This window comes from Phyllostomus discolor, chromosome 3 (genome assembly GCF_004126475.2).
Source record: "Phyllostomus discolor isolate MPI-MPIP mPhyDis1 chromosome 3, mPhyDis1.pri.v3, whole genome shotgun sequence".
In the NCBI taxonomy this organism is placed as follows: Eukaryota; Metazoa; Chordata; class Mammalia; order Chiroptera; family Phyllostomidae; genus Phyllostomus; species Phyllostomus discolor.
In genome coordinates, this window is record NC_040905.2 from 27,455,978 (window position 1) to 27,471,018 (window position 15,041).

The 15,041-nt window shown below is 48.8% G+C and overlaps 1 protein-coding gene across 2 annotated transcripts in view; it reads left to right on the forward strand.

Moving 5' to 3' along the window:
* The first annotated feature begins 1,311 nt into the window (after positions 1 to 1,311).
* LOC114510171 (death associated protein) overlaps positions 1,312 to 15,041 on the forward strand; it is a 55,378-nt gene continuing 41,648 nt past the window's right edge. Inside the window, exons 1-3 of one of the 2 annotated variants that reach the window (XM_036020266.1) lie at positions 1,312 to 1,538; positions 11,419 to 11,515; positions 13,802 to 13,808. In XM_036020266.1, the coding sequence (XP_035876159.1) occupies positions 1,484 to 1,538; positions 11,419 to 11,515; positions 13,802 to 13,808 (159 nt within the window). In that variant the 5' untranslated portion in view covers positions 1,312 to 1,483. The remainder of the gene's footprint in view (positions 1,539 to 11,418; positions 11,516 to 13,801; positions 13,809 to 15,041) is intronic. The other variant, XM_028528875.2, reaches the window with a different exon arrangement.

A 15,041-nucleotide genomic window follows, 5' to 3' on the forward strand; every position in this document is an offset into this window, starting at 1 on the left:
GTGATGCAGAGTTGGCAACGCTGTGTTAGATGTCCAGGTACAGAGGTCAAAGAGGCCGGGTGTGATGTGAGTCTGAAGTTTAGGGGAGGGGCAGGGACAGAGAAACGGGTTTGCAGATTTGGCATCCATAAGCATTAACATGATAGTCATGCCCACGGGCCTGCATGTAACCACTGGAGCAAAATCTAGATAGAGAAGAGGGCTAATGTTTAGTCTTGGGTTACTCAAAGGTTCAGAAACCTAGAACAGGAGTCAACCAGCCTGACAGTCAGCAGCCAAGGTAGCTTCAACACTGGGTGTTAAGGCAGTTATGTGGCATCCCTGAAACTAAGGAGGAGGGGGACTGTCAGGTAGGTCAAGTGCTGCTGAGGTCCAGTAGGGTGAGAATAGAAGGGTGACCACTGGACTGAACAGCATGGAGGTCATGCACAACCTTAACAAAAGAACTTTCCATGGCTGGGGCTAGCCTCTGTGTGTCTACCTGGACGATAACCAGATGGCTTGGACTAGGCTGAGGAGTGAGAGGAGGTGAGATGTTCAACCTCTTTGGGCAGCTGTATTGTCAAAGGCACAGCCAAGTGAGGCAGTGGGGTGTCCTTTTCCAAAGGCATTAGGCATGTTTGAATGCTAATTCAGCAAGACGAGATAGCTGGCTCAGGAGAGGTCAACTGTAATTGCAAAGTGCTTGAGAAGGCGAGAGGTATGTGATCCAGGGCACAAGAGCAAAGGGTCAGCTTTGGACAGAATCACTATCCATCCCGACAGAAAGATGGCAGAGAGAGTGGGCAGAGAGGCAACCCTCCAGGGACTCTGTCCAAGTTTCCAGGATTCACAGCGCTGTCCTCAATTTTAACAAATCCCCTCTATCCTCAGGCTCCTGGTCGGTCCCACCTGGGGTGGGGTCTTATTTCCGCATTTAATTAGTCACTCCAAGTGTGAGCTGGACGAGGACAACTGGCAGGCGGTCCCCTGACCCCAAACATCAGCCTCCTGCGCAGTCCTCTACAGCGGCTCAGCTTCCCCACCGCTGTCACCATCTAACTGGCAGGACTGGCTAAACGCGGCCACGAAGCAGCCAGCCTCCTGCTGGGTGTTTTTCCACTTCCTGCCCCTGCGCCGCCAGCCCTGACACCCACCTCTTCCAACCGCAAACGCCCCGCCCTCGCCAAGGCTTCCAACGTGGCGCCCTTGAATGCGCAGGCTCAGTACACTGGGCGTGCAGAGACTAGAGGAGCCGGCCGAGCGCAGTGACGTCAATGCGCAGCCGCGCGCGGGCAGGGCCGCGCCACGTAGGCGCGCAGCGGCTGCGCCCCCTCCCGACGGCCGCGGCCCGCCCACCCGCGCGCGGTCCCGCCAGCCGGCGCGCGCTCTTCCCTGGCTGCCTGGCTGTCTGGCGCTCACACTCGCGCGCACATCCCTCGAGGCCCGCGAGTCCGCCGCTACCGCCGCTGCCGTCCCGTCCCCTGCGAAACGTGGTTGCATCATGTCTTCGCCTCCCGAGGGGAAGCTAGAGACGAAAGCTGGACACCCGCCCGCCGGTACTGACTCGTTTCCACTTTCTCTCCTCTAGCGGGTCCCCAGGGCGGGCTCGAACCGGCGGGCGCGGGGCGCCGGGCGGGGAGGCCCGGGCTCATTGCCCGGGCACAAGGCGCTGGAACTTGCCAACCAGCCCGAGACCTGTCCACGCGTGGGGTTTTCAGTTAAACTGACGCCCGCTTTTGGCGAAACCCATTTCTTTAAAGTATGTGAAACATCGGAAGCCTGTGGCAGTTGCATGCAAATCAGGATGACTTGAATCAGCCTAGTTGCAAAACTTCCAAAAAAAGAAATGGGGGCGGTGAACACTTTCTTAGAATGTACAGATGTTTTGGAAAAATGAGTAGCCAACACAATTAAAAGTCTGTTTTTAACGACAGGGTGGTGATTACATGTAGGTTGACAGCATACTGGCAGAAGAACCAAAAGAGTGGAAATAATTTTTATCATTAATCACTCTATATGACTTTTCCCCCCAGTTTCTTTCACATCCAACTTTTTCTCAAAAGTGGAGTTTGTGTGTGTGTGTGTGTGTGTGTGTGTGTGTGTTGTGGGTTGTGTTTTTTTCCTCCCAAATTCTAATTTCTGAGCCCAGGAAGTTTAAATCCAGGAAAGAGATTCTTTCTTAGAAAATCTGACTCTGAGTAGCCCTATGTCCATTCCACCTCCTCCCCTTTCTGAGAACAGTTCCTGCTGGCGCCTTTGCTCTATTCCAGCTGGCCGGCTTCCTCTCTGCTCACGTTTGGAAAGACAATGATACCTGTGGAAAGGACACTGGGTGAGAACAAAAGATACCTGGGTCCCAGAAGCCAGGTCACCTCAACGTGGGGGGTTCTCTTAGGGTCTTAATTGCACACGTTAGTGTTGTAAACTCAGTCTTCTAATGACAGAAGCCATCGTGGAACCTGGCTGCTTTGTGTGGCACAGCTGTGCCACCTTCTTGTTTCGGGAAAGATTCCTGTAATCTCCGTCTGCCCTCCCGTCTCCCCACAATAGGGCATTCATTCTCTGCTCCAACAGGATGAACAGTGTCCAAAGTAATATTTTTCACTGGTGAAAGAATCTCTGAACAAGAAAACTAACATGGACTAGGGAAGAAAAATGGCTGATGCCTGAGGACTTAGGAGGCGTGGGATTTTAGAAAATAGTTCCGCTGTGATAGAAAACAGACTTTGGAGGCCTGTGTGTTACATTAGTTTTAAAAAAAATACCTCAAAGAGATTTTCTGTAAAGATAACCTGACCTTTAATTCCTACCTCAAGGGGTCCTGTCCAGCTGCCTGACTGCGGGAAGGAACACCTTTCTTTACACTCCCCTGTCCCAGGGAAATGAGTGGCAGGCAGTAAAGCGTATATGTAGGGGCGATACCAAATCAAAGCCATAGTAACTAAATTGCATATGGAAACACATCCTTATGGAGATTGTTAAGATCACAGACCCAAACTGGGCATTTTACTTCCCTGGGAGAAAGTCCATGACTGATGTTGGTTTTCTTTGAATTGTAAACAGCTGGGCTGTGTAAATTACAAACTAAATAGCTTATTGAGGCCAAAGGAGAAAGGAATAAACTTATCCGTGCTGGTTGTAGCAGTGAACTTGGGTTCTAAGTTTTGAGACCTGGCACTTCTCTAGGGCTTAGTTTTCCTGATCTGCGAAATAGGAGGTTTGGGCCAGATGATCTGGGGGAGTCGCAGAGCAGGGCTGCCTTTGTCACTGTGACCCTCACTGGAGCTGCATCCCTTCCACTCATCAGGATCTGAGTCCAAGGGCAGTGAGTCCCACAGACACACTCTGAAGTGACTTCAAGGCAGGTCCTATAGCCCATGGAGTCCCAGTCTGCTTAAGGAGCTGTCACTGTCGTCCTCCATTTTCCAAGGCTGGTCATGTTTGGCCGGAGTTGGAGGTGGAACCTGGCATGCTGGCCCAGAGGTACAGGTTAGGACAGGCCTTTGGTCAGCCGCAGTCTTTTGCCTCAGATCCACTTTCCCGTGTGGAACAGAGGCCCCTATGGGAAAGCTGTTTTTGGCAAAAAGCAAAGGGTATTAGGGTATTCTTATTTACTCTGCCATGGCCAGAGAGTAGGCAGTTCTGCCGAGTTGATGTTTAAAAAATAGTAAAAGGCGACCCACTGTAATAAAGGATAATCATCAAGGATAGCCAAGAACACAGTTCATAAATCAAAATTACAGCTTTAAAATCTTTGGGTACACCTTCATTAAGTGCTTAAATTGGATGGCACAGACTTGTGCTTAAATCCTCAATCGGAAACAATAAAATTCTCTTTCATGACTATCTTCAGTTCTTTTGTGTTTTCTCGTTACTGCTGTCTGAACCAGGTATCCTCCTGTGCATTCCCACAACATCACACTTACCTCCTCCACCTGTCTCTCTCTCTTCTAGCTTCCCAGGTCGGGTCTTACCACTATCTTCGTCCCCAGGGGCTGGCACAGAGTACTCAATACATAGCTCCTGAGTTATTTCCTTAGAGCCTCTTAGCAGCTCTCACTTCCCCATAGCTGGTGGGGCCTGCCATGTTCTCTACTGGGCTGACTCCAGTGTACAGTTTAGGCAGCATTATAATGGTGCAAATAGTAACTAACATTTGCTGAGTGTTAGATACAGTGTCCCTGGTATAGGAGAGGAAAAATAATTTTCCCTCTACCCTTATAGGTTCTTTGCTGAAACAACCCTCCCCAAACTCCAAAGTAAAGACAGAATAATAAGAGAAGGACAAAGAAGTTTAATAGCAGAGATACTTCCTCCATACAAGAGAGACCAGGAAAGCAGTAACTCCCTGAAGTGGCCCAAAGCCACCACCTTAAATACTTCAACCGAAGACAAGAGAAAATCACTGAGGAGTGGTGAGGCAGTTAGGAGAGGTTTCCAGGAAAAGCCAGGTAAACCAGGGTAAGGTTGTTGTACAGACTTAAGGTTCTCGTGATTTAGTCCTCCTTCCCTTTCTAGTACAGAGAAGGAGACGCTTACAAATGGAGATTTCCATTATAAATGTAAAATAAATGTTCTTTACAAAAGGGTAACTCTTCAGTTTTCTGAGCTGTTCCTTCTCTGCTGTTCTTAATCAGCGCAAAATAACCTTTATGCCAGAAAGGCATATTGAAGGGTTGGCATATTCTGCTTCCCTTCACTGGCAGTGTCCTAAGCCCTTTCGCTCACTCAGTTAGCAGTCACCTTGCAATTGGCATAAAGAAAACAAGTCTGTGTTAAAAACTGACCAAACCATTCAGAGTGTCTCCTTTTGGAGCCAGTAAGTTCAGGCGGAGCAGCCTGTAGGTCCTTTGCCTCCTGGAACCTCAGCAGCCCTTCTGGACAAGGGGCTCCACCCCTCGCCTTGTGTCTCCCCCCTGGGTGTGAGATTAATGAGGCTGTTCACAGAGGCTTCTGCAGAGTGCGGAGGAAAAGAGCAGTGCAAACACGGAGCACGGTACTGATGCGTGGGGACGGCATGCCGCACCACATCCTGGCCCCGTGCTCTCAGCCTGTCCGGTCCTCTGTAAACGTGACCAAGTCTTAATGGTTTCAGACCTCTCCGCTGCCCTCGACGACAAAGTGTCTGCGGAGAAACGGCGTGAGACTGCTTGTTGTATGAGAGTTACTGTAAGGACAGACTAGCAAAGGTAGAATTAGTGAGGTCCTGTCCCGTCTGATGGCGCTAGGATGCCTTAGTGAAAGGAGGATGCCACTGTAAGCCACATGATGACTCATTTCTGCCAGTCGTGAGTTGGTGGCAGTGATATGGCTAACATCTCTTTGTTAAATACATTTTGCCGGCCCTCGTCTCCTCCACTTCCCAGGGAAGCCAAAGCCCTGTGTCAGTCAAATTCTCATAAATCTAGTATGTGATAGTGTTAAGCATTAATAGTTTTACATATGGTTATGAACCGTAATCACGAACCATCCCTTCTAGAACTGAGTCAAATGGAAATATAAAACTATTTATTGAAAGTAAAAAAGAGAAATAGAGTACTTTACGTTTTTTAGTACTTTCAAAATAATTCAAATTTTTGTTACATTAATCAGTCAGATTCAAGGGTGCGTTTGAAAGGTTGTGGGTGATAAGTCTCCCCAAGTCATCTTCTGCAGGAAGGTTTTCACATTCTCTGGGCTGCGCAGCCCCCAGCGATCAGTGCCGGAAGATACAGGAAAGAGGTCCGCCTGTGCCCCGGCCATGCCAAGAAAAGAGAGCCTTTCAGTCACTGTGTTTTTTCCAGAAGCTCCCGGCAGAGTGGACAGCAGCATTTCTAAGGCTGTTTGAGATTTCACCTCTGCTCTCCAGCCCCTGCCTGCTGCACGTGTCCTTTTTCAGACAATGCCCGGTGCACTCTTACTCGGTTTTGTGAACCCTTCCCCCTTCCCAGCTTCAGATCTCTTTCTGAGTATGTAGGGAATATTCATTTTTTTATAAAGTACTGTACATTAGTTACGGTTACATTGTACTTGCTCTTGTAACAAACAATCCAAAATGACAAGTGGCTGAACAAGTCAAAGTTTATTTCTTTCTTGGGCAGCACCTTCTGTAAGTCCCTGGGCAGAGGCGCAGGCGCCTCCTGGCGCTGGGCCCTGCCATCTCCATGCCCGGCCTCTGCAGAGGGGACAGCAGGTGTAGAACACAGTGCAGGAGCCTCCCCGGGGCGGCGTGCTGATGACCGCCCTGGTGAGGGTTAGCCACCCACGTCAGTGGGGAGCCATGTGGGGAGCACTCTACAGGGTGTCACTTACTCCTCCACAACCACAGGAGTCCGCAGTGTCACCCACATTTCGCATACGAGAAAACGGCAGTGAGGAGCCATCAACGCACCAAGGACTCGAAGACTAAAGGTTTCTCTGAGTACTAGGTGCGGATCATTAATTAAAACCCGTTTCATGAGAGTAGATGCCAATTGAACCTTTGCTACGTGCCAGGTCCCACTGGAGGCGTTGCACATGCGCCATCTCGTTTAGTCCTCCGTGAACCCCCGAGGGGCAGGGGAGAGCATCGTCACCCTTGCTCACAGCAGAGGGCCCTGTGGCACGGGCAGTTAGCAGCTCACCCAGACAAATACATGAGCACACAGGCAGAGCTGGGATTTGAACCTAGGCATCTGGCCTTTAACCTCCGTGTGGCACTTCTGCTAGGAGGAAGCCTCTAATTCTTTAAATTTGAAGCTCTCGTTTGAATAACAACCACAACAAAAATCCAAGTGTTTTTCCTAATGTGTCTCATAAAATACTCAGATTTTCAAATATTCTGCAACGATTTCTGCAAAGTAGTTCTGCCTTTGCACTACCACAAATGAAGAGTTCTAGTGACAGTGATAAAAACCTAATAAATATGTGCTGTCCTATTTTTTGGCAGAATTGGCATTTAAAATAAATCTGTCTCAGCCTTGAGTTATTATTATTATTGCCACTTTTTATTGCTGTATTAATCACTGTACATACTGTGAGGGGGGAATGGAGTGAATGGTTTCTATCCACTGAGTTAAAGGAGGTGCTGAGGCAGAGTGGACTGAGCTTCGCCCTGTGCGCTTACTTGAGCAGAGGAGAGGACAGGCCTCTGTGTGAGCGTCAGATGACGATAATTTCACATGTCACCTCGACATGGTTTTCTTTGTAGTTACCTGCACGGTGCTTTTTATTTTTAGTTGATAGGAAACACCTGTGAGTTACAGTTTTAAAGATTTATGTCTGCCAAGTCGAAATCATTCGGAGATTGTTTTTAAAGGGGCAGCTCTATTAGTTTTTTCAGGCTACTATAACAAAATACCACAGACTGGGTAACTTAAGCAACAGGGATTTATTTTCTCAGCAGTGCTGGAGGCTGGAAGTCCAAGATCAAGGTGCCGGCAGGTCTGGTTTCTCCTGAGCTCTCTCCTGGACTTGCAGAGTGCTGCCTTCTCACTGTGTCCCCGTGCAGCCTTTCCTCCGTGCACCTGCGTCCCTGTGTCTTTTCTCCTTCTCCAAAGGACACCACCAGTCCCTTGGATCAGGGCCCCACGTAGCAGCCTCTTTCTAAGCTGATCACCTCTCTCTGAAGCCCTGTCTCCAAATACATTCACATCCTGGGGTTATTGGGGTTAGAACTTCAGCATATGGATTTGGAGAGACCACAGTTCAGCCCATAATAGCACTCTTAATCAACTTCTAATGGACATGTGATGGGGGTGGGATGCCTGGGGGAGAAAAATGAATTTAAAAAAACATTTAGTGGGGCAATTCTTCCTGCCTCCTTATTTGGCAAATAAATAAATAAAACCATTTCAATAGAGCGATAAATTATCTTAAACCTGCTATGGAATTTTTTTTTCAGTCTCTCTTTCTTAAGGCTTGGCATGCTGCATACCTGGGAAATTTTGATAAGCCACCTGCAAATGTTTTTTTTTGTTTGTTTTCTTTTTTAAATCTGAGCCCAAAGTGTGGGAAATCCCAAAGATGAGGAAGCCACAACCAGAGAAGAAACTGAAATTTATAACAGTATGATCTCTGAGCCCACACAAGGCAGAGAGTGACCTGATAGCCCTTCCTTTTCTTACAAAGACACCAGTCATACTGCCGTAAGCTAGGGCCCACCCAAACAGCCTCGCTTAACCCAAGACCACTGCAGAAAGCGGGGTGCTCAGAGGCCAAGCCCATGGAGAAAGGGTGGGGGAAAGAACTGTGGCCAGTGGGGTGGTGGGAAAGCTGTTCTGGCTCAGCCTGTGTTCCTTGAGGATTTTTGAACGCAGGCCTGCCTTGGGCTGTGGGTTCAAGTTCACACTGTCTAGCAATTCCTGAGGAATCGGACGAGAAAGGGCTCCCAGGCGCCTGCACTCCTGGTCTCAGAGAGCAGCTATAGCGTCTCTCCCAAAGGATGGCGCCTGCGTGCCACGCCCCAGAGGGTCTCCACAGACAAAGCCCCACTGAGAGCAAACCCCCAACCCAGAGTTACTCCAACAGGAGGCAGCAGACAAAGACAGACAGCACGTGAGACTCCCAAGGACCTCAGATCATAAAACAATTGGACAGACACCTGTAAGACAAGCATGTCTACAATGAATAAATGTATAGAACAAGTAACAACATGAGAAATGAACAAAACCCTGCTTTGCCTTTTCCCAGTGGACACCACTAGGTACTGCTGGCCCTGAAGCAGGCATCCTGGGCTCCCTGAAGCCACAGGCGGGCAAACTCTCCCAGGGAAACTGAAAACTAAGAACCTGGAAGTGTGGGAGCCCGGCGGGTACTTCACATTCTTTTTCTTGTCCTTCAGGATCATAAAGAGACTTGTTCTGGACTTCTGTAATTCAGCAGGGTCCAAGCAAGTGCCAGGGGCCGGGGCCTGACGTGTGGTCTGTGTTGTGTGAGGGCACCGAGCTGTGACAGAACACTGGGAGTGGCTGTCCTGAGGCGGGAGGGCGAGGCGTGGTGAGCGTGGGGGCCCGTGAGTGTCTGTGACATGGCTCTGCTTTCTGCAAGCACTCACCTGTGCAAGACCACCGACACCTCGGTCTCAGCCCATCTGGGCTGTGGCAGCAGACTGCAGCAGGCTGGTGGCTTATAAACACAGTTGTTCGGGCTGGGAGTCCTAGACCAGGGTGCCGGCGCATTAGGTGTCTGGTGAGGGTCCATTTCCTACTTCTTAGACCACTGTCTTTTCTGGGTCTTTACATGGTGGGAGGGGCAGGGAAGCTCTCTGAAGTCTCCTTATAAGGGCTCTGATCCATTTTTGAGGGCTCTACCCTCATGACCTGATCACTTCCCAGAGGCCCTACCTCTAAACACCATCACCCGCCACACTAGGGGCTTAGGATTTCAACAGCTTCTCTTCTCACTTAAACTTCTAGGTCTTAGAGTGCTGCGTCTGTCCCCTTTTTCCAGATGAAACAGTGAGGCTTTGAGGGGCTGAGTCTGTGACCATATAGCTGAGGATGTGGAGGAGCTTGCCGATCCCAAAGCACGTGCTAGTGACCGCATGAGGCTGGCTTTTGGGTATAGGGCCAGCACTTTCCAACTCCATCCTGTGGAATACTCTAGTCCTCAAGGATGACAACCTGAATTACTGGGATGGGAGGGGGGATAAAAGTTGGCGGTATACATAGGGAAGGTAGCATACTCTGTGCACTTCATAAGGCTCCCTGACACACACCAAAGGGTGGGAAAACCTGGCTTGAAGAAGCCCCTTTCATTTTGTTCACCCTGGCATTTCCCACACTTAATAGATCCCAGAATCTACTTTTTTTTCTTGCAAAACAATCTTAATATATTAACCATGAAGATACCACTAAGATACAGTAAGATACCATTTCAGACCCTCTAGGTTGGCTATGATTTAAAAGGTAGATGATAGCAAGTGTTGGTGAGCATGTGAAGAGCTGGAACCCCCAGACTGGTTGGAACAGAAAGTGGTGCTGTGACCTTGGAGTTCCTCAAAATGGTGAATAGTAACTGTGCGACCCAGCTGTTCTACTGCTAGGTGTGTGCCCAAGAAAGGAGGGTTTATGTTCACGTATCCACACAGAGACTTGTACACGAGTTGTCTGTGGCTGCATTATTTTTAACAACCAAAATGTAGAAATAACCCGAAGGTCTGTCAACAGATGAATGGACGAATTAAATGTGGCCTCTCCGCACAAGGGGATATTATTCGGCCGTGAAAAGGAGTGAGGTACTGACAGCAATACTTATAACAAGGATAAACTCGAAAGCATTATGCGCCATGAAAGGAGCCAGTCACCACGGCCACATACTCTATGATTCCATTTATGTCAAAAGCCCAGAACCGGCAAATCCAGATGACTGGTTGCAGGAAGCAGGGATTAGGGAGTGACCTTTCATGATTTGGGAATTCCACGTGGGGTGATGAAAATGTCCCCGAGTTGACTGTGGTGGTGGTTGCACAACTCCAAGTACATGCAGAAACCGCTGAATTGTACACTCTTAGTGGGCGAATTGTATTGTCTGTGAATTATATGGCCCAACGGTTTTAAAACTAAATTGACATCTGCCAGATTTCACAGCACAGTTTAGGAATCTTAGCTGCCACCTGAGGAGCCTCTGTGACCGGCACAGCAACTGTTCTGTGTCACCTGTGACTGTGTCACCCCGTTAGAAAGGTACTGCTGGAGACAAATGCCATATGATTTCACTTATGTGAGGAATCTAGAAAATAAAAACAAATGAAATGAAAACAAACAAACTCACAGAGAACAAAAAACAAAATGATGGTTGCCAAAGAGGAGAGAGTGGGGGATGGGAGGAAAAGGGAGAGGGGATTAAGAAGTACAAACTTCCAGTCATGAAACAAGTCACAGGGATGCACAGTGCAGCACAGGGAGTAGAGGCAATAACAGTGTAATAACTACAGTGACAGACAGTTACTAGATTTATCGTGGTGATCACTTTGTGTCAGGCTTAGAAATCCTGAGTCACTATGTTGTACACCTGAAAATAATGAAATACTGTATGTCAACTCTAATTGAAAAATAGAAAAGAATGCAGCACTATTCAGATTTAAAAAATCATTAATGTCTGAGAACATATCACAGGCCGGGATTCCATGGGACCTCGCTGCATCGAGAAGACGTACAGAACCTAAAGCAAGCAGCCACTTCACCCTCACGGTTGGCACTCCGGTTACACTCCGGCGCTTATGAAACACCGTGAGACCAAACACACACAGGAGCCCTGGGGAATTCCTAAGTGCATCAGGGGGAAAAGAGCGCTGAGTGCCCTGTCACACTGACTCTTCTGCAAACACCAGCCTATCAGTCCTTCTCGGTGTCAGGTCATCTGGACGAACTTTGGCCACAGGGCAACCCAGAACCTTTGAGCTAGTTCCCCGGGTCCTCTGGTAGTTGCATTTCCTTGCTGATCACAGTTCCCCCATCGTTGTTGTTTTTTTTCTAGTGAAAGCCGGTGGGATGCGAATCGTGCAGAAACACCCGCATTCAGGAGACACCAAGGAAGAGAGAGACAAGGACGACCAGGAGTGGGAGAGCCCCAGGTGGGAGCGCGCCGCTGAACCTCGAGCACGTGTCACTGAGTTAAACATTAATGTGTGTTCTCTGCTGTGTGCTCTGCTCCTGGTAGCTTCTGGGCTGGCCGGGCCCCTGCCGTGTACTTTTTCCTTCCTAACCAGTGAGGTGGGGGTCCTGTCCTCAGACCGGCGAGAAGGGGGCACCGAGAACATGCCCTCTCTCCTGCCTGTGTCTGCGCACATGCTGTCAGTCTGTGGGCAGCATCCCGGAGACCTTTGAAAAGGCCAGACGAGTTGAATCTTTGGGGTGTGTCTGACGTTCTGCACAGCCAGGGTAGAGAATTGATGAGATTTTTATATTTACTTGATTATTGTTCAGTTACAGTTGTCTGCATTGTTTGCCACATTTGGGCTTTCCCAGCTCTTCACCCAAATTGAGAATCGGTGCAGCCACATGCTGGTGTCCGTAAATGACATCTCTGTCCGCAGCCGTCTGGGTCCCAGACACCTCATCTCCCTGCGTCCCCCATTTCTGTTTATTACCTGTTTTCCTCAGAGGTTCTAATGTCAGGTTTGGCTCAGGGACCTCGGTGCTGATCCGTTTCCTCCCGGCTTGTGACACACAGACGCACACCAGTGACGCATGGCCTGTCTGAGCTTGTCCACCCAGCAGAAAGCGGACACTAGGCTTTCTGCCTCACGACTTGTCCCAGGGGGTGTCTCCGTGAGAGGAAGAAGGACAGTGTGGAAAGGGTGTGGAGGACAGCTAGCCTGTGTTTCTGTAGATCAGGCGCATTATTTCCTTTCACTCCGGTAGTCCTGAATGGGAGGTGGTATCCTCCTGATTTACATGTAGGAATCTCAAGTCCAGAGAGGTGCACCTTGCAAGGTAATGGGGCAGGAATTTAAACCCTCACCGGGTCCAGAGCAGGCCAGGTTTCCAACTGCATTGCTCGCATAAGCTTGTGGCCTCTGAAAACCATGTACAGGTCCCTGGTGCCCCCGAGTAGGCACCACGTGTCCGTTCATGTGTGTGCCGTGCCTCTGGGTGTTTTCTGTGGGTCTTTGGAACTGTGAGTTATCCTGCAGCCACCTGAGGGGCAGGCCGAATTCGGGGTGAAGTTTCTGAGTGATTCTGGCCCATTTTAAATCATGAGGTCGGCAACGTGAAGGTTCAGGCTAAGTTCTGGTTTTAAAAGAAGTGGTTTAAAGAACATTCTTTCTCATTGTCTACTTTCTCAAAGCTGTGCTTAGAACATAATGTCACCAGTAACTCCTAGAGGGCCACAGTCCTGTGTCTGAAGACCTTGGACTCCGCCTTACCTCAGAATTGAGAAATTCTGCTTTTCTGTGTGAGTTTCCGTGGTAAGGTGCAAAGAGCTTTCTCCTGTGTGACACAGTGTCAGTACAGTGAGAGATGATCACTGACTAGCATGTTTAGAAATAAGGACAGAAACAGCCCATTCATTTTCTTTCTATTGATTTTTTTCATGAGGGGAAATGCAGCTTTTATGACAGATGCGCCATTTAAATAAATTTGCCAGAGAATGAACAACCGCAAGAGAAAGGAGCAGGCGCCCACGACTCTAGAGGTCAGCATCTCACTGGTCATTAAGGTCCACGCTTTATAGAACCAAGTATTATGGAGCAGGCTGACCACAGAGTAGGGCCTACATAAGACACACAAAAGACACGAGCAAGGGTCTTTTGTCCCCCGCAACCAAAAGGCTATAATGTTCCCCGCAGGTATGTTAGCTCTTGTCCTCCTGACTTCGGCTTCAATCTTGACCGCTGAGGGTGAAGCCACTTGATACTCCATGGACAGGTGGGGTCAGGTCTGGGGGGTCGAGCCGCTGACCTCTGCTGCCAGCACAGCCCCTTGCCGCCCTGCTCCGGGCCTGCTGCTGTGCGAGACGGTTTACCTCCGCCGCTGGGCTCTCCCCACCTGCTCGTGGGCCGACTGAGTGACTGTAGTTAGTCATCATCCCTGTGCATTCGAGTGCAGCGAGTCTGGCCCTATTCCAAATGCTCTGCGCATATTAATTCACTGGGTCTCCATAACGACTCTACTGTCATCCCTATTCCAGAGTTGGTTATTGATTATTATCGCTATCCCAGATCACTGCTCCCACTTCAGCTCAGGGAGGTCAGGTGGCTTGCCCAAGGTCACACAGTGAAGGCATGGCAGAGTGGCATTGGCACTGGCAGCTGCATTCGGAGGCCTCGCTCTCGGCCGCTAGGCTGTGCTGACTGGGTGTGCACCTGTTGTGCACTGGGCACTACTGAGTGCTTTACATCAAGTTTAAAGTGCAGCCCGCCTGTGCGTTGATACGACCATGACCCTGAGAGAGAGGTGAAGAAACTGAGGCTTAGAGAGGCTATCCTGCCCAATGATACACAGCTAGTCAGCGGCTCGGCCAGGAGTCAACCCTGACTTGGACGCCCGTGCCCATAATATGCCACACAATTCCCTGGATTTGCCAGAATATTTCTACAACCAGCATACACGGTCAATCTGGATCCCCTTATAAAACCAGGCAATTGATTCTGGCGTTGCCCAAACCTTTTCCACACTACTGGAGCTTATAATCCTACCCATGCAACCTCACCCTCAGGAGACGGTCTAATCATCAGTTTGAAACAAGGTTCAGGTGACTAGAAATACTTCACATGTGGAAATGCCTATTTGGTTTTTTTGTTTGTTTTTGTTTTTTTTGCAGAATTTGTCAAACATTTAGTTATTCTCGTGGAAATGTCCTGGTTTGTGACTTCAACATCCCCATTGCCCTAGTCCTAAAGCTTTATACGTTTTCATGTTTGGGGTCAGAGTGTCCCCTGCATATGAAAATAAGCGCACAGTCTCCGGTGCCAGTTTCCTTCTTCAGAAAACATCGTACTTGCTTTTTCTGAAGTTTTTTAAACTGGCTTTGTGTTTACCATCTCTTCTCCAGTGGCTTCCTTCCTTGTTAATCTGATCATGAAACAGGGATTACAGGGAAAGGAAAACCTGGAACATTGAAGAGGTTATTATGTGACCAAACGCACCAAAACCACAGCTCTTCCTCACCATTATTTTTATTGCAAATATTTGCAGTACTCTTAATCCCTTTAATCTTATCACTTTTCAGCAATTTACAAATAATTTCCTGTTGTTAAATTGTTTTTGAGGTGCCACATTTTTTTTAAAAGGGCGAGGGGAGGGCACAGCAGAAATTTGAAAAGATTGCCCAAGAATTTATATCTAGCTGACATGGTTACCTGTGGCTCTTCATGTCCAAGAAGAGTGACAGCATGTGCTGTTATTAGCTAATGCTGTCCTGAATGGCTGCTAGTTTCTATCGCAGAACCAACCCAGTTAAGGAAAGCCGTGATTCTCCTCAAAGCCCTTCGTTGAGCAAGTTGCATTATGGAAAGGAGAAGTTGCAGACATAGAGCGGGCGTCAGGAGTCAGTAGGAGCCACTGAAGAAGGCAGTTTCATGTCGAACGTGCACTGAGGTCCTACCACAAGTCTGGCTGGGTACAAGATAACAAGCAGGATGGATAGGTGGCAGG